Genomic DNA, 24,362 nt, shown 5'->3' on the forward strand with positions numbered 1-24,362 from the left:
AGACAGATGTGAGTGTTTTCACTACAGGAGCAGTAGAGTAGTTCCAATCCACAAACTCACAAACTAGTCCATGCAGATGATGGTGAGAAGGACTGGCTAGGTAACACTGGAGAAGCCAAAGATAAAGGAGTTCAGTTTCATAGGCTGGGTTTGAGCAGAAAAGAATAACAAACAGGTGTCACTGCAGTAAGGCCCAATTTATCAAGTCATTAACCCTTTTCAGGCACCAGCATTAAATGACAAGCCATGTTTCACAAACGCATCAACACTATGCACGGGGATTTATTTTTCTGTACAGCAGCCTTTCGAAATGCAGGGACACCGAATCCTTACTTCAACATCACACACCTTTTGCATTTTACATGCAAGTTTTATATTCTAGGTGAAGAAAGTTATATGGAGTGGAATCAAACTTTGCAGTGGAGCCTTATTAGAACATTATGGCCCACTGCCAAGTTGTTAAATGCCCCTTTCCCAAGTTATAGGCCTGAGCCACAGGCCTAGAACTAGAGCTATGTATTTTTGCATATGCAAAGCCTCATAAGATACTAGTCCAGGTTCCTTGAGTGAACTCTTGGAGAAAGGGTGAAGGCAACCCACTTACATACTTATGTCTCTTTAAGAGGTCAGGTTACGTTCTCACCATGGACTCCTTCCGGATAAGTTCAGTGGAGTTCTGTGGGACACAACATGTCTATTCAAGGATACGTTGGTATACCCATACTGCCTTTGGGCCAAAATCTACCACGTGTGGTCAGGATCTACCCTAATATGCACCAGCACTTTCCTTAATTTCATGATTGACCTAGGTCAAGCAATTCCATGGGTCGCCAATTCATATTCTAGTATGGTAGGGTTCCCAGTATCACCTACGTAGATCTGAAATAGCAAATGGGGTTTTTCAGGTGTCGTACTTATGGAATACAGAGAGCAATGGTGCATGAAGCAGAGGACCAGTCAAAGTGGTGACCTTGCTATCAAGCCTCCTTTCATTTTCCCCTTCCATCGTCTTGAGATGAAATTGGATAGACTGAGCTGAAAGAGACTGAGTGGCATGAATACCAAACACGCGGTGTCAGGGTGTGCTGAAGAAGTATTTGTGGAATGGAATACTGGCCCTCGCTGATGCCTTCAGAGAAGTATTGCTGGCAGAGAGATGCCTTTTAGAGTGTACTAGAAAGCTGCTTTTTAAGTTGGAACCTTATTTGGTTCAAGTAATTTCAAGTACAATGGCCCAAAACGGGATATTCTGAATCAAGCCGTTGTAGGGTTCACACAAGTAGGGGTAAATATTGTGAGTGATCGGACTGTCCTCCGAATGCCCCAGATATATTTTGTGTATTTTTATAGCGCACAATTCAGCCTAAAGGGTATCCTGGCACTGAACTGATACTAAGAAATAAAAACACAGTATCCCAAGCACAAAGACAATCATATACAGCTTTAATAAATATTTCTATAATAAAATAACATTAAAATCCTTCTTTTCCCCCCCGGAACCAGCCATTAACCCCCATTAAGCTGCTGAAAAATACATATTTCACATTTCTAGACAGGGACAGGACCTGCTAGTTATATTTAGTGCAAAATAAATATATAAATAAGTACATATTTAAACGAGACGTACATGGATACAGTGACTGCGTGTGGGTCAGAACAATTTGTACCATTTAAAGATGGCCCTTTTGAAACAGATTCTCCTTATTGTCCCAGTAACAGAAAATCAAACTTTTTTGGGACTAATATGTTCCCTTGAATGTGGGGTGTGAGTGAGGTGTAACTTTCTGAAATAATCTAAACCTGATGTGTGTATGTGATCAGACAAGCTGGGTTTGTGTGGGTGACTGTAAAATGTATTAAATTAACAAATGGAGGAAAAAATAAAATCAAGCGTCAAGTGAAGTGTTGGCATTGAGCAATAAATGAAGACATAAAATCAAGGGGCAAGTGCAGTGTTGGCATTAAACAGTAAATGGGAGAAATAAAATCAAGGGTCATGTGTAGTGCTGAAGGACTCAAAATAGGCTCTGTCAGGTGGCAACAGAGCCCAAGTGCTTGTCAGATGTTTCACAGAGTGAGTGGACATGTGTGTGAAAGTGCCTATCAAAACACATATAGCCATACATGATATAACATGTTAACAAGTACAAAAACAGTGATACTGGGTGCAGTTGCCTTCCTCCATCACCTTCAAACTATCTTAAAAACGGGACCAGTATTGACCCGAATAACCAGAAAGTGGATCTCACACAATGATAGAGGGTGATCCTGGAGGCGATTCCCTGAGGCTGCTGGGTGGGGTTCTCAGGGGGGGCAGACCCAGGACTGTCTGAGCAGTGGCGCTGGTAGCTAGGTCCAGTCTGAGGTTTCCTCATACCCAATACTGCTTACTACAGAGAATCGGGAACTGGTGTCGTTGCATGCGGCGTTGATTTCTTCGCTTGTAGCCCGGGTCATAGTAATCCCACTCCATACCCGACACCCAGGAGTAAGAGCAGCTCTCGCTGTCCGAAGACAGGATCCGCAGGGAAACACCTGCAACCCAAGACAGAACCATTACTGGACAAAGCAACATGAAGTAGTTCATTACTGACTGAGACTCAAGAGACAGGAAGTCCCAGGCCTAGTTTTGTAGTTCCTGAATTTGTAAGAACTGACACTGGGGCCCTTATCACAAACTGTGCACAAAATGCGGGTATTTAAGACAGCCAGAAATTACCATTTCCCTAGGGTGATGTATTGACCTAAAGTGATAGACACCTGCATTTCTGCGTTTTCATCTTGGAAACGAAGCAACACACGCAGAATCCGCACTGCACACATTAAATACTGAAGGTTATGCCTTTATTCCTGGCCTTTTCCAGGCTAGACAGGTTTCACCTCCTGGAATCTATCAGGGGAAGACTGCTAGGGTATGATAATGATCACACAACGCGTAATTCTGATCCCTCTGTAAGCTTCTGTCAGCACAGGGAATGGAGTTTAGCCATGAACATGTAACAGGGACCTATGTCCAATGGAATGTGCAGTGTTTGTCATGTTAATATGTTCAAATACTACTGGCATTCAGTAGAAGGGAGTGGAGCGACAACCTTCAAAAACAACCTTTGACCACAAAGGAGAAAAGTGTAGAACAAAGCAGGAGCTCCGTTGATTGCGTCAATTGTATCTGCATTGGCTGAGATGGTTAGTACCACTTTGTATCAGGGGTGCACAACATTCTCAGGTGGATATCCATTATAGTCCATCTAACTAAATATCCATCTACTTCCAAACTGTCTCATCCAAAAGAAATATCCAATCTTATGTTACTCTACAAGCACAAACTAGGATGTCCATTATCCCAGGATGGTGCTCAGAAAGAGGGCTGAATAACTATTAAACGCCAGACTTCCTTCAACCAGGGACCCAGGTATTTTCCTACATTTTTTACACATAGGCTGACAGGGATACCCAGTGGTTGCAACTTGCTAGACTCTAGCCGAACTGCCACTTTGTCATCCAGCCACTGAGCGAATTGTTCCAGCTGTGTATGCCAAGTTAATTCCTGGAACTGATACATGGGTCCAGAAAGCCAGGTATCCTTTTGGACTACCTACTAGTTGATCTTTTCTGAGGCTTCTGCCCTATTTAGCAACATAGGACCATATGACCTCTGGTCGGCATCGCTACCCCGCGCAGCTCCACCTGTTGCTACCCTTCGCCCTCCAAGCCTGCCTGGCTCGTTGTGTTTGAAGCCCTCCTCCACCCGCAGACTACTGCCTATGCCTCCCTCCCTCTCTCTCTCTCTCTTTGCTGCCTTTTGCCTGTGCCCTTTTCCTGCTCTTTTGCCTTTCTTTCTGTTTTTAACTCTGTTTTGCCTCTTTTGCCTTTTTTCTCCGTTCTCTGATCCTCACGCCTCCCCTGCCGCTGCTGACCCTGTGGCCCCACCCCCCTCCCAGCACCATGTTTCCTGCCCTCCTCTCTCCCAGCTGAGCAACCCCTCCCATATACCTTCCCTTTTTAATGGTGCTCACTGCACGGTGAAAGGAGCACTTTCACTGACCTCTGGTCAGCATTAGCATCGCTCCCCCGGCGCAGCTACACCTGTTGCAGCTGCTGCCCTTCACCCTCTCAGTCTGCCTGACGTGTTGTGTTTGAAGCACTCCTCCACCCTCAGGCTCCTGCCTATGCCTCATCCCTAGTGGTGGTCTTCTGTTTCTCTCTCTGCTGCTTTCTGTCTTTTTCTGCCTTTTTGCTCTTTTGCATTTCTTTCTGGTTTTAACTCAGTTTTGCCTCTTTTGCCTTTTTTCCTCCATTCTCCAATCCACGCACCTCCCCTGCCACTGTTGCCCCGCCCCGCTCCCAGCACCGTGTTTCCTGCCCTCCTCTCTCCCAGCTGAGTGACCCCTCTCATCTCCCTCCCCTTCATAATGGCAGTCGCTGTGTGGCTGTGCATCTGGTGCACCAAAGGCAAGCCTGTCAGCACGGCAAGACCCGAGCAACTGGTTAACCTCTCCCCACACTCAGCAGGACACACCCGCGACCCAGTCTTCTCCGTTGGAAACCACATCTCCTTCTCACACACCTCCAAACTCCACTGGACTGACCACCATTGCATGCACTTCTCCTTCACCAAGGTGGTCAAACAGCACCACGCCCACCGCCCCACGCAGGAACTGGACCGAGGTCACAAAGCCCAGCTCACCACTGCATTCTGCCGCTCCCCACCACCAGACACAGTGGACACCAATGCCTCAGCCCACAACCTCCACCAATGGATCACCGACTGCGCCAACACCCTAGGCCCCTCCCTCCCTTCTTAGCTGCATCACTCGGGGGTAGGTCTAGCGGCCTAGGTTCCGCTGTTATTTATATGGCGAGAACCCTGGACTGGCATCCCGTCTTGATGCATTAAGTGCGTATGCACATAGGACATGTACACTGCTAGAGCTATATGTGCGAGTGAGCCTAAACACCAAGGCCAGTGAGATCCATTATTGATCCACTTGGTCAAGCATAGCACAAGATATGTAGAAGTGTATTGCCTGCACTGCTGTGGCTGGAGGGAGAAGATCCAGACACTGAAGTGAGAAGCTGGGACACAGGGCCACCTTTAGAAATCCCATGAGCCACTTCCGTAGTAAGGTGCTGCATGTTAGTTGTTCCTGACTTTTGTAAAGCGCAACATCTAACCAAAGGTTTATTTATGCTATACTCACACATGCTAAAGATCAAAAGGAAATAGCCTTTTACAGGTTGAATAAAAAATGGGTTTAATGCTTTTCTAAAAAGGAAATGAGAGGGCTGGGTAAGAGGGGAAAATGGAAGTGTGTCCCACAGCTTAGCTGGTGCTATGGGAGCTATACAAAGCACTGTGTTCTGAGTTAAGATTTCTAGATTAGTGGTTAATCTTTTGACTTCTGGGGATCCCCACTGATACACTACTCTACACCAGGGACCCCAGCCTAAGCAATGTCTACGACACTGAACCTAAAAAAAAATACAAAGCACTACAGAAACAAGTATAGAGCAAACACATACACAAATTATGACTTATTTAATTTAATTTACCCAAAAAAAAATTCACATTTTAAAATTTTAAGGGGACGGTTGGAGCTTTTCAAAATGTGATTTTATTTCCAAAAGATGTAGTGATATGCAAGACTGCAGCATATCACTTTGTCTTTTTTGCCCTTAATGGATGCTCTTTTTTGTCCACGCATACTGTGATGCAGTTCACACCACCAATCGCCATATTAGATTCCCCCCCCTTCTTGCCTTTCTAATCCTCATTAGAGGGCATCCATCGGGCACTGTGGAATGAAGAGTTCTGCTAGGGGTGTAAGGAGAGAAGAGGTTGAGAAAAAGGGGGGCTGTTACGTAGAAGTGCCCTATGCACTATGCAGAGGGCTTTACATTGAATCCTGTAAGCAACTGGAAGCCAGTGAAGAGAGGCTAGAGCCTGCCCGGCTGAATTGTGTTCTGTGGATTTTGAGCAGAGCCTGGGCTGTGTAATTCTGCACCACTTGAAGTTTCCTAATTATGCCTTTTGGTGCTTCCAGGTAAAATGAGTTTCCGTAATCCAGGGGGGGGAGAGGATCAGAGCCTGGACCACAAGCCTTCTGTAGAGCAGGGGAAGTAGGTGCAGGATTTTATGCAGCATTCTGAGAATGCTGTAGCAGATGGCCGAGAGCTTTGATGTATGGGTTTCCATGGTCCATGAATTGTGCAGCCATACACCCAGACTTTTTAGAACCGTCTTGGGGGCAGGAGGCGTACCCAGATAAATCCGGCCAGCCTGACTCAGGCAGGGATTAATATTATTCCCTAGTGTTATGAGCTTGGTTTTGTCCCCATTTAACTTGAGGCAAGCTCTGTCCATTCAACTTGCTACCTTCTCCAAACAAGATCCCAAGGAGGGGGCTAGAGAATCTTTTCTATGAGTAACAGAGAAAACCAATTGGGTATCATCAGCATATGATACTATGAAGATCCCAAATGGCAATAAAATGTCTGCCAACGGACGCGTATATGGATTGAACAGCATGGGGGTCAACGACAAGCCCTGTGGGACTCCACACTTCAAAGAACAAATATCTGTGACACAAGGTCCATCGAAGACCTGGAAGGTCCTGTCCCTCAGAAAAGAACCGAGCCAATTCAAAGACTCTCCTGAGACTCCAGCACTATAAGATCTTTCGATAAGGATATCACGGTTAACAGTGTCAAAGGCCACGCTTTGATCAGAGTAAGCAAGTAGATTCACATTTCTTTTAACAACAGAACAGATGGGCTGCTGCACTAGTTTCAAACAATACATTCAATGTTTGAGGGGCTGCAAGTAAACATGATTTCCATTGATTCTTGATAACATGGAAGCACTGAAAAGGGACATTTGTAAATTATTGTCAATCCAGGGGAGAACCTTTCAGGTTGAAAAAGTAGGTTCTAGTAACATTTAACACGTGGGGTCAAAGTACCAAGACGCAATCAACATGTATCCAAAGGTTCCAAATGCTTCAATGTGGAGACCGAGAAGCACCCCATCTCAGAAGGCCACTCGACTGGTGATTTTAAACTTGTGATGTAAAAAGCAATTCTCTTTTACTGAGACTTCATTTTAGATGGTTTGTTGCCTTCCGCTACCTTGTTCCTGATAATGTGACAGATTGCTGAAGGTTATTATAGTACTTAGGGATGAATACTATCTTCGTACATAAAACTTTGTTCATTTGATGTAGAATGTGAGCCAAAAAGCAACTGAAATAGGATAGATCAGTGTTTCCCCAACCTGTGGTGCAGGGACCCCTGGGGGTCCGCAAAGCCTTCTCAGGGGGTCCCCGACTGCTTAGAAAATTAAAAAATATTAACAAATATTGACAAATTAGGTCCCCAGCTTCCAGTAATGACTCAGGCAGGGGTCCCCGGATTCCAATGATAATTCAGTGGGGGTCCCTGGGTTACATTAATGGTAAAGTGGGGGTCCACATAAATCAAAAGGTCGGGAACCCCTGGGATAGAACACGGATGTACAGCAGAAACAAGTATTGCTCGTTGAGGAGTAGATAGGAATGGAGACCACCTCACTTAGAATAGACAGAAATGTTTTTAGTCAGGTTAGAATTGCACTTTTAAACACCGATCTGGATGCCACCGCAATCTGGGCATATATGGCGGGAGAGAGATTGGGGGAAAACTGTTAAGATTGAAATCGTCTAGATTGTTTCTTGTTTCCCAATAAGGGATTAACGAGTGCTTTCTTCCACAGATGTGAAACTACTTCAGATTCAAGGGAGGAATTAAAGATAGACATAACCTCTTTGAGTAATAAAGAGATGGATACTGGCCATGCAAAGTCTACTGGGGTACTGGAGAAGGAGTGGGTGGGGGACAGGAGGCTACAGCTTACAACTTCAAGGTACATAGACTCACAGGAAAATTCTAAGAAGTTGTTCATGCATTTACTTGATGTCAAATCCAAATCATAGGAATACTGTGTAGAAATAACTGATTGGACTTCTTGTTTGATTTTATTTATTTTCTTGCAAAAGAATGTTGCTAAACTCACAGCTTTGGGCAGAAGATGCGATTTAGCTATAAGTATCCTTATGTTCCTGGTATTCCTTTACTACTTTCAAGAGTTCCTTTGTCATATTGTATGCAGCACAAATTCTATTAGAAAAATAGTTTTTCTTGGTTCACTTAATTTGGTCATAATATTGCTTTGAGTTTTCCCTTATTTTCTTTTTTAAATCTTTATCGTATGATCTAATTCATTAACATCCCAGTTGTCATGTCAAGTATATTAGCAGCCAAGTCTGAAGTAAACCAAGGGTTGATGGTAGGGGGGGAGGGACAGTTTCTGTTGTACAAGGTGAGAAAGTTTCAAGGTCAGGCCTGTCCTTTTGTCTACCCCCGATTACTGTTTCAGTTCCCCGGATGACGGCAAGGTGAAGAAACCCCCCACTTCACTGATCTCATGTTGTGGGTGCGAAAGGTTGGAAACGCTGCAGTGCTACCTGCAGTGAGAAGCATCACTCTACACAAAGGCTGTATCCTTAAAACAGCCTCTGGAGGATACTTGAAAGAAGAACCACCTCAAACTAGTTCTGAAGTTTGCAACAGTGCTTCCAATTCGTCTCTCTGGAAAATGTGTATAAAATGGGACCCAAACTAGCCCATTCTGTTCCAATTCAAAGTCATTCATGACGAGACAAGGGCGTACTCTGCAGAATGCTGGTAGGACTGCTGTGTGATCAAGGCTGGTGTCTGTCTGACAGACAGACTCCCATAGATGAAGGCACAACACCTGAAGTCTGCAGTTTCTGATGGGAGAACTGGGAATCTGTCTGCCTGTCTGCTGAGAGAGTTAAGGAGTGTGCCTGGCCATGCAGGAGGCAAGACTGTCCTGGGAAGTGGCTTTTTGGGCGGTGGTGGGCAACGGAAGACCCAGCATGTCCCCAGGGACTGTGGAACATCCACAGACAGTGGACTACCCAACAGACCCGCATTGCAGATGGTCTTCAAGATCTCACATGAGGAATTCCTGATGGGAACCTTTGCAAGGTGTTGTAAAGCCTTTGCATTCCCCAGGGCTCCAACCGCCATGATGAACATTTGGCTCGATCAGGGATGCAACTGCCTTTCACCCAGTTGAGGCTGCAGCTGTTCTGATCATCATTTTTCCTGACCCGGGGTGCAACTGCCTTTGACCTAGATGTGACTACCTCTGCAGTGTTCATCAGCTGGCCTGATCAGCGATACAACAGCCATTGGCTCGGTGAGCCTACTGTGATCCTCCCAGCTGCCTGTTTGGGTCTGCATCTACGAACAGTGGCCTGGGCAGGGCCCTCAGCCTCCCTGCTCTTCATGGACACTACCACGGCTGGGATGACACCTTCGCCACAGTATCATAGGACTGAGCCAGACAGGCGTGCAGACCAACATGGCCCACCCATCAACCTGGGATATCACCATTCACAGAGGTTCCTGCCCACAGGAATGCAGAGGGGCAACTAGAACTGCTCTATAGGGAGGAGGAACAGTCAATCACCTACCCGCTGGACCACAAGGGGGAAAAACTTAAGCACATTTTTCAAATGAGTGCACGTTTGACTGTGGGGAAATGAAGAACTGAATAGGAGTCATGCTTTTACCCGACTACTAAAAGGCTGGACTGAATAGATGCTAGCAAAAAGGATCAACAGGTGTAGTGCCACGAGGGAGGATCAAACCCAGGGACACAGCTTTGAATTATACATTGTATTGGGTAGTATTTACAGCAGTGTGATTAAAAGTACTTTCTTTTACATAAAAGTGAAGCACTTGGCTGGACACTGACGTTATTGTGTCTATTGGTTGACTGATGAGTGGTGATACCAGGCATCCCGCATTGCTTCCCTGAGAAGCTGTGACTGCTTCCCCTCACTACCCCAAGAGTCAAGTGTGGAAGGGGATGTTCTCCGTCCAGCTTGCAGAGCCTTAGTAGGACAGACCCCAGGATAAACCACTGCAACACCCATGGTTGGGTCCCAGAAGTCCCTGCCTATCCCGTGGCCACTCAAAAGAGTCCATATCCCTCAACTGGCAGCAAGGGTGAGCAATATGCAAGTGCCACTTTCACCTTTCTTGTGCAGAACAGTAAGTTGGGGTTGAACACAGCATTAACCCGAGCAGTACAATGGCAGACACAAGGTGGGCAAGAGTAGACTTTGACTCACTGCCGAAGATTAGTTAAGGGAGGTGAATTTGGAGTGAGGAAGGAGGACTCCCAGCACAAAAGATAGGGGATCCTGCTTATTTTTTGTTAAGGACCAGTTAGAGAAACCTTGTGGTAGAGAAGAAACTGTGATGCACACTGGGAGGAAACCACAGTAGAAACCAAGGGAGGGAGTGATGTAGTGTCAGACTCTCAGTCCCTTAGCACCAGTTTTTCCCCAGACACACCATAAATGTGTCTCCAAATTTGCTTTTCTGCAGTTCTGCAAATCATTCTCTCCACACCCCAATTTGACAGGTGCTACTGTCATCAACTCCTTAAGTTATTTCATGGGTGGATAGTGCCTAGTCGATACCCTAAACTAGCAGTTACCACTGTGGAAAGCTAATGCTGCAGAAGAGAACCCCAAGGAGCTTAAGAGGGAGAAGTTGAGATTAGCTCACTAGGAACAAGTGCAAAAGAGTGAGGATGGATATGAGGTATGGGACTGTGAAGAAAATAAAAGGTAATAAGAGGAGAGAGAAAGAAAAAGGAAAATGCAGGAAAAAAGAGAAAACAAGCGCATTGGAGAAAGCGTGAGGATAGCTTTAAAGAAGGGAAAGTTCAGGATGGCAGGCGAGACAGTTAAGTCTGGTAGAAACGATCCACCTCTAACTCTACAGGAGTATCTGCCAGGGTTCCAAAAGAGCTTATGCACATGTATGTGGGTGCCCAAGATATTTTGGAATGGTTGGAGAGTTTGGAGATCACTCGTAGAGTGGAGACGTTAGGAGGAACCTCAGGCACAAGCTGAGTGTACTACACTTATGGCATTTCTGAAGTAAGCCCAATAACAGGTCAGCAAAGGAGCAGTCAGAAGACATTATGTTTGGATGTACTGCTTCATAGCAAGCCTCTGAATCCTGAGCCTGGCGCTATCAAGAGGGTAGTGGTTCCCCTACTCCACAGGAACTTTGTGTTCTTGTTGTCACTGGCCCATTAAGTGCCCTTGGCAGGACACCTGGACAATCAGAGTAGGCTGGATTCTTTGTTCTACTGGCTAGGGATGTGTAGAGAAACAGAAGTTCTGTGGGATCTATCCATTTGCCAGAAGGTGGTAGTCAGAGCTAAGACCAAGGTACTGTTAGTGGCATCACCTGTGGTAGGCGATCCATTTGAGCAGGTGGGAATTGTGTTTGTTGGGCTGTTTGGGCCCCCCTCTCCCACCCCCAGCTGCATGCTAGAGCTATATCTTGGTTAGGGTGTACCATACCACATCCAGAGGCAGTACCTTTGCGGAGCACAATTGAGAAGATGGGGCCATATGTACGAACACATTTTCCCATAGACACAGAATGGGTAAAGCCCTTTGCTACATCTAGCCCAAGGTATCTAGGGCACTCTGAGATCTTTTCCAGGGTTGTATTTCCCAAGACAGTGATATTCAACAAACTTCATCTTCTCTTACATGAGAGGGAAGAAGGAGCAAGCTGGAATGATCTACCTCTCCTTGACGACATACCACTCAATTCGTGGGTAGAATAATTTATTCAGACCCCTAAGAGCATAATGAGAACTCTACCAGATAATTGAGAAGCAAGTGTGATCCTTACTATTATCCAAGAGCCGGAAAAGGAGTAGTATAAGGAGAAAGCTGCACTGACTGGGTACCAAGAGGTTCAGGTGATATTGGTGATAAAGCCCACTTGCCCAAGAACTTTGGAGGACCATGGTGTGGGTAATCCATAGTAATGCAAGGTAAGAAATGAGGTCAACTGTTTGGTGTTCTCCGGTGTGACAAGGGAGTCAAGGAGGGCATTTCATGTGAACTGGATTAAGCCACATCTTCGGAGGAACAATACAATGAACCTCTAGGTAGGTCGTTTCCCCACCGCTGCAGCTCCGCCTGCCCAGGCCCCTGCCAGGTAGCTTCTAGCTTCTGCCTTCTTGCCTTACCTCTCCTCCTTTGTCGCTCCTTCCTTGTCTCCCTGTTGCACTTGTCTTCTGTTTGGTATCGTTACTCTGTCTGTCTTTGTCTACACTTGGCTCTCTCCTTTGTCTCCCTGTTGCACTTGTCTTCTGTTTGGTATCGTTACTTTGTCTTTCTGTCTTCATTTACACTTGGCTCTTTGCCTTTCTCTGGCTCTTCGTCTGCTTTTTCCCGCTTTCCTAGCGCTTCCCGTGTTTCCCGCCGCTGCCACCCTTGCGGCCCCTTCCCCCTGCTCCCATTCGCTCTCCCTCCCGCCTCCCAGCTGATCCCTCCTCCCCCCCTTCTTATGCGCGGCAGAGACAGCGACCCTTGACCCTCGGGTAGGTCGCTTCCCCACCTCCGCAGCTCCGCCTGCCCAGGCCCCTGCCAGGTAGCTTCTGCCTTCTTGCCTTACCTCTCCTCCTTTGTCGCTCCTTCCTTGTCTCCCTGTTGCACTTGTCTTCTGTTTGGTTTCGTTACTCTGTCTGTCTTTGTCTACACTTGGCTCTCTCCTTTGTCTCCCTGTTGCACTTGTCTTCTGTTTGGTATCTTTACTTTGTCTTTCTGTCTTCGTTTACACTTGGCTCTTTACCTTTTTTCTGGCTCTTCGTCTGCTTTTTCCCACTTTCCTAGCGCTTCCTGTGTTTCCCGCCACTGCCACCCTTGCGGCCCTGCCCCCCTGCTCCCATTCGCTCTCCCTCCCGCCTCCCAGCTGATCCCTCCTCCCCCCCTCCCTTCTTATGGCGGTCGCTGTGCGGCCGCGCCGCTGGCGCGCCAAAGGCAAGCCCGTCTGTGCCCGTCTGCGCCCGTCTGCGCCCATCCGCGTCTGGACGGCGCCCAGCGCCAGATCCCCTGGCCCCCACCGCACGCAAAGTGCCGGACTCAGATACGACGCCAACTCCCTCTACGCACTCAACACCGGTCGAACAGCCTCCTGCTACCAAGCCAACCCCAAACGAACCCATGGACCCTTCACCTGCCGAGCCTGGAAATACACATTCCACCGCACCTCCAGACCCCCCACCGGCCCTCGCAACAACAACCACCTCAAGTGCATCCTTCTCAACACACGCTCCGTCCACAAGCACGCCATCGAACTCTGGGACCTCCTGGACACAACATCACCAGACATAGCCTTCATCACAGAAACCTGGATGAACGCCTCTTCGGCTCCAGACATCGCCATAGCCATCCCCGACAGCTACAGGATCACCCGAAAGGACCGCGTCAACCAAACAGGAGGAGGAATTGCCATCATCTACAGGAACACCCTCAACATCACGACCACCACTGAAGACACCCCCCTCGCCGCCGAACACATACATTTCCAGATCCACACCGACCCCAAAACTACCCTCAGAGGAACACTCGTCTACAGACCCCCGGGCCCACGCACCCAATTCAGCGAGACCATCACAGACTTCATCAGCCCTCACGCCCTAGCCTCACCTGACTACATCCTCCTCGGGGACCTGAACTTGCAACCTGCAGAAAAATAACGACAACAACACCACCACCCTGCTCGACAACCTTGCCAACCTCGGACTCAAGCAACTGGTGAACACCCCCACCCACACCGCCGGTCACACGCTCGACCCCATTTTCTCCGCCAGCAACCACATCTCCTTCAGCCACTCCTCCGAACTACACTGGACCGACCACAGATGCATCCACTTCACCTTCAAGCGAGAGACTCACCACCTCCGCACACAACAAATCCCCCGCAGACGCTGGAGCAAAATCTCCACAGAGCAGCTCCTCTCTACACTGAACCAAAACCCGCCGGCCACAGTCACCGACGCCAACAACGCAGCCGACAGCCTCACACAGTGGATCACCTTCTGCGCCGAAAACCTTGCACCACTCAAAAACCACCCTTGCGGTTCCAGCATTAGGAAACCCCCGTGGTTCACGGACGCCCTCAAAGAATCCAAGAGATCCTGCCGCACCCTCGAAAAAACCTGCCGCAGGGAACGCACCACAGAAAACATGACAGCCCTCAAGGTCGCCATCCGTAAACACCACCAGCTGATCCACTCCACCAAAAGAACATCATTCAAAGAGCGACTAGACAACAACACCCACAACAGCAAAGAACTCTTCAACATCGTCAAAGAGCTCTCCAACCCCAACGCCAGCTCCAACGTCATCACACCATCACAAGAACTCTGCAACTCCCTCGCTACATTCTTCCACCGTAAGATCGTAGACCTACACAATAGCTTCGGACCCCAGTCCCCGCACCCCACCACCGAACCTACTGCCCCCACCACCACTACTCTCAATGCCTGGACCCCCATCAGCTCAGAAGAGACCAGAAGCATCATGAACACCATCCACTCCGGCTCCCCCTCGGACCCTTGCCCCATCACATCTTCAACAAAGCCGACTCCGTCATCTCCAGGAACATCATCAACAGATCGTTCTCTTCAGCCATCTTCCCCGAGAGCTGGAAACACGGGGAAGTCAACGCCCTCCTGAAAAAACCCACGGCTGACCCCAACGACCTGAAGAACTTCCGCCCCATCTCCCTCCTCCCCTTCCCGGCCAAGGTCATTGAGAAGATCGTCAACAAGCAGCTGACTGCTTTTCTGGAAGCTAACAACTCGCTCGACCCTTCCCAATCTGGATTTCGGGCCAACCACAGCCCAGAAACCGCCCTCATCGCAGTCACCGACGACATCAGAACCCTGATGGACAACGGAGAAACATCTGCCCTCAACCTCCTGGACCTCTCGGCTGCCTTCGACACTGTGTGCCATCGCACCCTAACATCCCGCCTCCGCACCACTGGTATCCTTGGACAGGCCCTTGACTGGATCATCTCGTTCCTCTCCAACAGAACACAGAGAGTCCACCTTCCTCCCTTCTGCTCAGAACCCACCGAGATCATCTGCGGCGTACCCCAAGGTTCCTCGCTCAGCCCAACCCTCTTCAATATCTACATGAGCCCGCTCGCCGCCATCGCACGCAAACATAACATCAACATCATCTCCTATGCCGACGACACACAGCTGATACTCTCACTCACCAAAGACCCAACAACCGCCAAAACCAACCTACAGGAAGGAATGCAAGACGTCGCAGAATGGATGAAGCTCAGCCGCCTAAAACTGAACTCAGAAAAAACGGAGGTCCTCATCCTCGGACATTCCCCGTCCGCCTGGGACGACTCCTGGTGGCCCACGGCTCTGGGCACCGCACCAACCCCCTCGAGCCACGCACGCAACCTCGGATTCATCCTGGACCCCCTCCTCACAATGACCAAGCAAGTCAACGCCGTCTCCTCATCTTGCTTCAACACCCTACGCATGCTCCGAAAAATCTTCTGATGGATCCCCGCCGAAACAAGAAAGACAGTTACCCACGCCCTCTTCACAAGCCGGCTGGACTACGGAAACACCCTCTACGCAGGTACCACCGCAAAGCTTCAGAAACATCTACAACGCATACAGAACGCCTCCGCACGCCTCATCCTCGACATCCCTTGCCACAGCGACATATCCGCCCACCTGAAACACCTATACTGGCTCCCCGTCAACAAAAGGATCACCTTCAGGCTCCTCACCCGCACACACAAAGCACTCCACAACATGGGCCCCGAATACCTCAACAGACGCCTCTCGTTCTACACACCCACCCGTCAGCTCCGCTCAGCTAGCCTCGCCCTCGCCACCGTACCACGCATCCGCAGAACCACTGCCGGAGGAAGATCATTCACCTACCTGGTAGCCAAAGCATGGAACTCCCTCCCTGCACACCTAAGAACTACCCAGGACTTCCTCACCTTCAGGAAGCGCCTCAAGACCTGGCTCTTCGAGCAGCAGTCACCCTCCCCCCCCCCCTCTCAGCGCCTTGAGACCCTCACGGGTGAGTAGCGTGCTCTACAAATGCATTGATTGATTGATTGATGGCAGAGGAGATTCAGCAAGACTTTGAGCCTCTTCCTGTCCTACTGCATGGTAATGTTAAACATAGTTCTGTAGATAGGGTGCACCCTTCCCTTGAGCTAACTCCTGAGCAATAGAAAGAGTGAACAGAGATGCTGGGACAATTTCCCATCTCTTTTTGATGATTTCAGGGTTCATCGTGCCTGTGCATGACATAGATACTGGGAAATCCATCCAATGAAAAGCAACACTCACCGGATGTGTAGAATACAAACTAAATACTCTGAAAAACAAAATTCATACAGAATCTTGCAAATTAAAGAAAATGCTACTCAAACAAAAATAATGTGCCTGGGGACAGATACCCAAGAGTTATCTAGGATGAAGTGGATATTAAACTCCATAGAATCCAGTACCAACCCAGCCACCCTTCTTGACACAACTTCTTCAGGAAAGAGTCAAGTAAAGAGTGTGGAAATCTCACCAGCACTGGCTCCAAAGTCACTGTCCAGGCCGGGACCAGCTGATGAGCTGTTGGCAGAGAAGGGGATTGCCGTGTGGTCGTGCCGGATGGTGCTGGCATGCTCGAAGTGGACGGAATCCACTGGACTCACTATCAGAATAGGGTTGCCCTGGCGCTTTCTCTGGGTGCTCGTCTTCTGTGCATACTGTACCACTGGGGTCGCCTGCGAGATGGAGAGAAATAAAAGCAACTGGTTATGGTAAGGTTCTGGCTATACCAGCAGGGCGATCTCAGAGGTCCTGCAACATGGATAGTTAGTAGAAGCAAGTAGCTTCATCTCATAAATCATACCAGATACGAGATCACAAAAAGAAATAACGCAATCACGTGCATGAAAGATTACATTCATCAATGAATATTTAGCTGCCACTGTTATATGCCACTTATTTTCATGGACATTTTAAGGTATTTTGGTGCCAGGAGCAAGCCAGTGCCCCATAATGTGTGCAACATCTAACATACTTTAAACCACTAAAAGGCTAGCTGGTGCATGTGCATCCCCAACTAAGGCCACCATAGCTGATTGCATGTGCGGCCTATGTACAGAAAAGGTGCCCTGTACGTTTGGCAATTGAAGCTATTGCAAATTATAATTGCAAATCAAAATGTTTCTTAACTGCTGAAGACAAAATGAACTTTTACTAGATTGTTGCATTTTCTGCAAGTAGCCCTGGCTGGTGACCAAGCAGTAACTGCATGAGGTGTGTTCTATGGTAAGCACCTTGATGCTCTCCTGCCACTGTCTAGTGGCAATAGGAGAGGCTGCAGGAGTCACCACTGACGTGTGGCTGCCTCACTTGAAACTTCCACTACCTTAAGTCATTTAAGGGAACAAATGTATTTAGCAATATGGGATGATGAAGAGGTTCCATTCTTCTTCACCTGCGTGTGCACACACTTTTAGTAGAAGGAATAAGCCCATCATAGACAGTGTAACATATAATACTACTGCACACCTTTGACACATAGTATAATTTTATAACATAATAATGTTTTTTTCTGTTTTTAGTGGAAACTATTTATGGATTCTGCAGGTGTTTTTGGTAATCAGAGTGAATACCGCAACCCCCTTCCCCCAAAACAATATTCATGCAAACTGTATACCTGCAGTGTTTACAAACCATGTTGCTTCATTTGTTACTAAGCAGAGCCTTTGTATGCTCAGCATGGATCCCAATGCACACCCATTCTTTCCCCTCTTTGAAATAGTCACAGACCGGTAACAAAGCAGTGTAACCTGCATGCACATTCCACTTGTGGTCTCATCAGTATAACCATTCAGATGTCACACTACATAGAAACTCTCTCTTTACAAGTAACATACATTACAAGTAGGGGTGCTAGATCTCTCCATGTACCCGACACAGACAATTCAAGAATGGACCTAGGAGACAATACATATACAGGCCTCTCATACTTCACGTACAGGCGCACGCGCAAACTCACGCAGAGCATCCCCAAGCGAACCCAGTGCCATTTACGCCTACTGTAAATCACATGTATCTATCCAACTCAAAGGAAACATTTTAAAACAAGTTGCACTATACCTTAGTATGCACATTTAAACCATGCACTTTTACTACACTTCTTTTACTCTTAACACACAAAAAAGTGTGGGATGGCAGACAAAACAATGACTTTTAAAAAAGAAACTAACATTGTATTTTATTTACTCGGTGACAACATGCTGAAGGGTGTTCTTGAGAGTCACACATGCCTGCAGGTTCTTGAATTTGTTTAATCACAGTTCGTGGCGCGTCAGCCCGATACGGGCAGGCCAACAATTTCCCTGCTCTCTCTCCCAGTGTGCAGTTCGTGGCTTGCGCTTGGAAGGCTTTTCTGTTTATACGAGCCATTATTAGAGGACAGATGTGGCCTCGTGGGCCCGTACGTCAACATCACATTATTAATTCTTTAATGTAACCATTTTAAATTACATGACAATTATTTTTCTAAATTTTAGTTTAAACTAAAAGTTAACATGATTTATTACAGGACTTTATTTTAAGTCCATAGCACAATTCTTTTTTTATGGGATGGAGTTGCAGTGCCATGGTTTTCCATGTGTAGCGCTTATCCTACTATTTTTTCCAGTAGTAACTTACATTCATAAATTTGGCTCCACCTCTTACTCAGAGGGCGGAAACATACAAGGTTAGACTTTTGAGAAACTTTACACTCTTATTTTGTGGATAGTCAAAGTAAGTAAAGTTACTCAAAAGTTTAAGCGTAAATTACTCAAAAGTGTAACTAACCTTTGTAAACAGCCCCCTCCATCTTATCTGCAGAGGGACACTTTCAGATAGACTGAAGTTAAATCATTAGACAAACCGCATGTTTGTTGTGTGACAGACTTTCGTAGGTACCCATGATAATAAGTTTTGGGAATTTGGAGGTTTAAGCCCAAAAGACTTGAAAAAACGTCACTTTGATGGGGATAGACACAGAAAATACATTTTCTTATTGGAAATTTTAACAAAGGATGTGTTTTCTATGTATTAAAATGCTTAAGGTTCTTAAGAAAAGGCAACTCCAACCCTGTTTTAACCTATAGGCATAAGGCATTTTTCATAGCCTCGTAGCCTTTGGAGACGCGTCTGTAGGACAGAGACCTGTGTGAATGTTGTGCCGAAGATTCTGAAGGTGGCCAGAGATGAAACACCCACAATGGCATCAAAAGAATACTAGTGCTATGAGGAAGCCCCACATGCTTTTCATTGAACCATACCTTGATTGCTAAGTAGAAGAGCTGTGAATGAGTAATGGAGCCTGAGTTAAGGAGCACTCTCTGGTGGTAATCAAGTAAGAGCATTGAGATACCAAACGTATTCACTGTGTGGTGGTAATCAAGTAAGGGCATAGAGGTACCAAACTTATTCACTGTCTGGAGGTAATCAATTAAGAGCATTGAGGTACCAAAGTTATTCACTCTCTGGTGGTAATCAAGTAAGAACATCAAGGTACCAAAGTTATTCACTGTCTGGTGGTAATCAAGTAAGAGCATCAAGGTACCAAAGTTATTCACTCTCTGGTGGTAATCAAGTAAGAGCATAGAGATACCAAACGTATTCACTGTGTGGTGGTAATCAAGCAAGGGCATAGAGGTACCAAACGTATTCACTGTGTGGTGGTAATCAAGCAAGGGCATAAAGGTACCAAACTTATTCACTCCCTGGTGGTAATCAAGTAATAGGTGCAACTGAAAGAGTGGAGCAGTGTGTGTAAAAGCCACAGGGACCACCAGATTATCGATTCATGCATATATTTCACCACAGACATACAAAACATGCATGTTATTTATTGTAAAGCCACCAGAATCACTCAAACTTGGTGGATAAGGTTTATATATTGGCAAACTTAAAACTAGGTAGTAGCAGTACAGAGATGAATGGAGACGTGCAGAGTCATGTTACCTTTACTAGAGATCTGCAGGATGACAAGAGAGGGAAGGCTGTAAATACAGTACAGTACTGTAGAGTTTGTGATCTATTAAACAGTCAGTTTGTTCACACCCAAGAACAGTGTAGACGATTGTATACCACCGCTGTGTAGTGCATGTTCAGTAATAATGTCATTGACTTTTAAACAGAAAATGAACCTATGTTAAAATACAAAATAGATTTTTAGTTGTGGAAAGTGGAGGCGCTATGAGTAATGGAGAATGAAACATGTTTAAAGTTGCCATTCTCGTAGAATCATACATGTCCTCAGACAAATTACTGACAGTGAGGCTCCATCTCTTGCTACGGGATTACAAAACCAATGAGGAAAAATGTGGCAGGGTTTGCATTTTGTACACAAATGCAGAGTTAGCACAGAACCTAGTTTTAGTGCACTAGCAGAGGGAAGAATGAAAAACCCCAAAGGGATGTTGCATGTGTACAGCTAAGGAAAAAACTGTCAGCAGCCAGTTATCTTTACACGCTCCTTCTGATCTCTATGAACATCTAGTCCTACTAAAGTTAAAGGCTAGAACAGATCTGGAAGGACACTGCACATGGTCCTACTTCCACCAACCACACCCTGCCAACACCACAAGTGTATGACTCTTCAGTCGAGTTTAAGTTTAAAATTCATTAAAAAGGCCTTGGTGCATGACACAGTGCAGAATACAAACAGTATACAAGTTCAAAGATTTTAAAAACATATTGAGCAATTCCAGCAGGGCAAGGGTTAGAAACGTGAGGTAATCACTCTGATCTTTGGAGAGGGGCTAGAAGACCATTTAAAAATGGAGAAATTGCATCCCCCCAATTCCTGGAGGAGTGAAGTCCTGGACCACGCCTTGTGGCGGGAGTCACAAGTAGAGGAGATCCAGCCTCCCCAGCATTGGAGCGGTGAGAAGGACTGGAGGGAGTGGGGAGAGGAGATGGGGGCTTGTGGCCGGCTGCAGGACAAACGGTCTGGGCCCGGGATACCCTCCCCTGATCCAAAAGAGAGAAGGCTGCTTGTGCCACCTTCCCTGAGGGAGTGGGGAGGGAGAGTGTGTGTGTGTGGGAGGGAGGGCGGGGTGTTAGTGGTCCTGCTCACTGTCGACGAGAGCTTCAGCCCAGAACCAAGAAGGTTGGCCCAGTGGTGGTGGCAGGTCAGTTGTCCCTGACGGACTGAGACACTGCGGCAGCTACAGCCCCAGGGACCAGGGGACAGGGGAAACTGGACAAACAACATAAACCCCTGGGCAGCCACCTCAAGGAGAGGCACATTGGGGGTTTGAGAGGGCTGGAGTGAGAGTCACTGCTGCAAACAACAGTGCAGGGATGGAGGCCATTCTGCAGGTCATTAAATCCTCCCGCCCAGTCCTGGAAACAAAAATTGGAGGAGAGGTGGTTGCGGATATGGCCCTCTTCCGTCAAGATCTAAGGAAAACCACAGGCCGTGTAGCAGAGGCAGAAATCCAGATTACCGCTGTGGAATGTGTGACACAGGACCTAACACAGATGACACAGCAGTTGAGCAGTCAAACACTGAAACTGGCGGCTAGTGTGGTAGACGCAGAAGTGCGCTCCAGATGAAATAATCTGTGTTTCTTGGCGTTCCCAGAGGCAGTGGAGGGTTCCCGCCCGGGACAGCTCCTTGAGAAGCAGCTTGGCTCCTTTCGTCCCTCAGATTAGATCTCAACGTGCTTCGTGACACAGTGGGCATACTGCTCGCTGGTGGCAAAACCACCTCTGGGTGCAACTGCAGAATTTCTATGGTTTTGTACGTGTGAAATGTCAGCCTAACTATAACGTACCTGTAACCTTTGTTTTTTTCAGTGAATTTCTAAGGTTTTTAAAAAAAAATATTTCCTAACTATAAAGTCCCTGTAACCTCTAGCCCATATGTTCTGGATCTGTCCTACAGTGAAGCGTTTCTGGGCAGACATTGCTGTGCAATTACGAAACTGATGGAGGGGTCTGACATATGGACCATTGAAAGTGCCCTACTTGGCCTCTTTAAATACTCAAAATGAACACAAGTGAACAACTGCTTTATAGATCTCAGACTAATGATCGTCTGTAGAACTGTCGCCATGCATTGGAAAGCTCGTTCCCTCCCAGGACTGCCATACTGGTGTGCAGCACTGCTAAAATGAGGTAAAGCTGAAAAGTGAAGAAGATCGGGGACTACGTAAAATCCCCATCGCAGCTGGTTGGGAAATACAAGAACTGCAGTCATATAAGCAAGAGCTCCCAAATTAGCCCCCCCTCCTCCTTACCCCTTGATTCCCCAGCACAAGTGCGTCCATGACTTCCAACATCCCACTCGTGCTTTCTAAAGAGCACTGATAACCCCGAGAACAGCCCACCAGCCCGGCCTATTTGTACTTAACATCCATAAACATCACAAGGCATAACCTAGAGGACAAAAAGAAGACATAAGAGTGTGGATGAATGCAAGAAACATACCATCTAGAGTATCCATGAACACATTATGCTTTTATTATATCTGCACAAACTTCCAAGTTCTGTTCCTAAAACTTAAACGAACCGATGACTCCTGCCTCATATATTTGATATCTATTTGCATACAATCCAATTGTTTTGAGCATGTGGACTGTGTAATTTACAAATCCGTACACACTGTATGTCAAATTATAACAACTATATACTTTAAGTAATGGTTCAAATACACACACACACAGCTTTAAATATTATTAGAACATTGGAATGCTGGGGGCTCCATTGAAGACAATGGAGTGCTGCGGGCTTTTACTGGCCGGTAAAAGCCCGCAGCGCCAACATTCGAATGTTCGCTTTGTTCACAGCAGCAGCTGTGAACAAAGCCTCACGGAGCCCGAGGGGATTTTAATCCCCTCGGGCTCCGTGAACATTTTTTTTTTTAATAGAACATTCTGCCCTGAGTGGCAGAATGTTCTAATAGCCTTAGAACCCGCCGTAGCGGGCTCTACCGGCTATTAAAGTCCCTCTCCCTTGTTAAATGCCCTCGCCTTCGGCTCGGGCATTTAACGCGGGGAGCGGGCCTTTAATAGCCAGTAGAGCCCGCTACGGCGGGTTCTAAGGCTATAAGCAAACACACACACGTGCTTTACGATTGCTCTTTGTAGGTGTTCCCACCAGTTTCATATGTGGTCCAGTGTATGCCTCCCCCCTAAAAACCACAAAGATGTCCCTTCTTAAGAGAAAAAGTACTGAGTTTACTATGCACGTGACATCCTCTGACTGAGACCTCGCCTACCTTTCTTCCCGCTGACAGGTAGGGAGCCTAACACCAAGTTAACGCCCAATTGGTTTGTGTAGTAGATGGTAAACGTCGTAATGCGTTTATTAAATTGTTGTATGTCGAGCGCTCTCGTGCATCTGGGTAACACGAGGGGGCTCTTGTTGTGGATCAATGGTGGTCCTGCATTCTAGAGTGCAATGGTGCCGACAGCGGCTTCCAATAACTGAGGTAGCTGATGGAGGACCTCGCAGGCATCAGGCACTCCTGGTTGTGGGTGTTATGAACTTCAGAAACAAACATTTGAAAACAATTACCTGTTTCATCGAGTGCACTTCAGTATGAAAATTAAAATTGCGATTCTGACTCGTTGCAGGGTGTGCTTCAGTGTGTGAGTAAAGTGCAAGAGCACCATATAAACAGCATGCTGAGCAAGCCAGGCAAGGTACTGACATGAACGTGGGTGATTGGTTTGGCATTAGAAAACCTTGTAGAGTACAACAAGGTAATTAAGTTTTGCGTGTTAGCAACAGTATTGTTTATTAGAAGGAGTGTAGTTGGTGGAATTACGGTTCTGTCGTTAAGTTGAAACCTATTCTGAAGTGCATTATTTTAAAAGGGGAGGGGGGGGGGGGGCGGGTTTAAAAAAGATGTTTCATGGTTTGATGAATAATCTAAAGATTTCCAAATAGAAAAGTATGCGAGCCTTCAATTAAAGTTTCTGGAATTCTTGCACTGGAAATTCTTGCAGTGGACATTCATCTGATGGCAGTGGTTGTTATGGTCCTATTCCTGACAGCGGTCCCCATGATGCTGTGATTGTCCCAGACAGTGGACCCCGTGATGCTGTGATTATCCCGGTTACTGGAGCACCATGATGCTGCGACTGTCCCCGACAGTGTCCCAATAATGGTCCGACTATACATGACAGTGGAAAAAATAAAGTAGGGTGTAAATTTAGAAAATATGGCGCTAAGGGTGCCAATCTACCCTGAGTATATTAAGGGGAACCTCATGAGGGAACACACCCTACCCTCTGAGGAAAAACATCCTCAAACTCAAGAAATTAGCACAACGAGGGTCCCCTCTTGTAACCAAGAAAAAAAGAATTTTAAGTAAGCAATTCACATGAAAAATTAA

General features: G+C 46.8%; 1 protein-coding gene across 1 annotated transcript in view; it reads right to left on the minus strand.

Moving 5' to 3' along the window:
• Positions 1-1,819: 1,819 nt before the first annotated feature.
• The window catches only part of LOC138291311 (protein huluwa-like), a 50,304-nt gene continuing 27,761 nt past the window's right edge, over positions 1,820-24,362 (minus strand). The window contains exons 2-3 of the mRNA XM_069230314.1: positions 16,524-16,725; positions 1,820-2,535 (exon numbers count right to left, since the gene is read on the minus strand). Of these exons, the coding sequence (XP_069086415.1) occupies positions 2,372-2,535; positions 16,524-16,725 (366 nt within the window). The 3' untranslated portion in view covers positions 1,820-2,371. The remainder of the gene's footprint in view (positions 2,536-16,523; positions 16,726-24,362) is intronic.

This window comes from Pleurodeles waltl, chromosome 1_1 (genome assembly GCF_031143425.1).
Source record: "Pleurodeles waltl isolate 20211129_DDA chromosome 1_1, aPleWal1.hap1.20221129, whole genome shotgun sequence".
NCBI lineage: Eukaryota > Metazoa > Chordata > Amphibia > Caudata > Salamandridae > Pleurodeles > Pleurodeles waltl.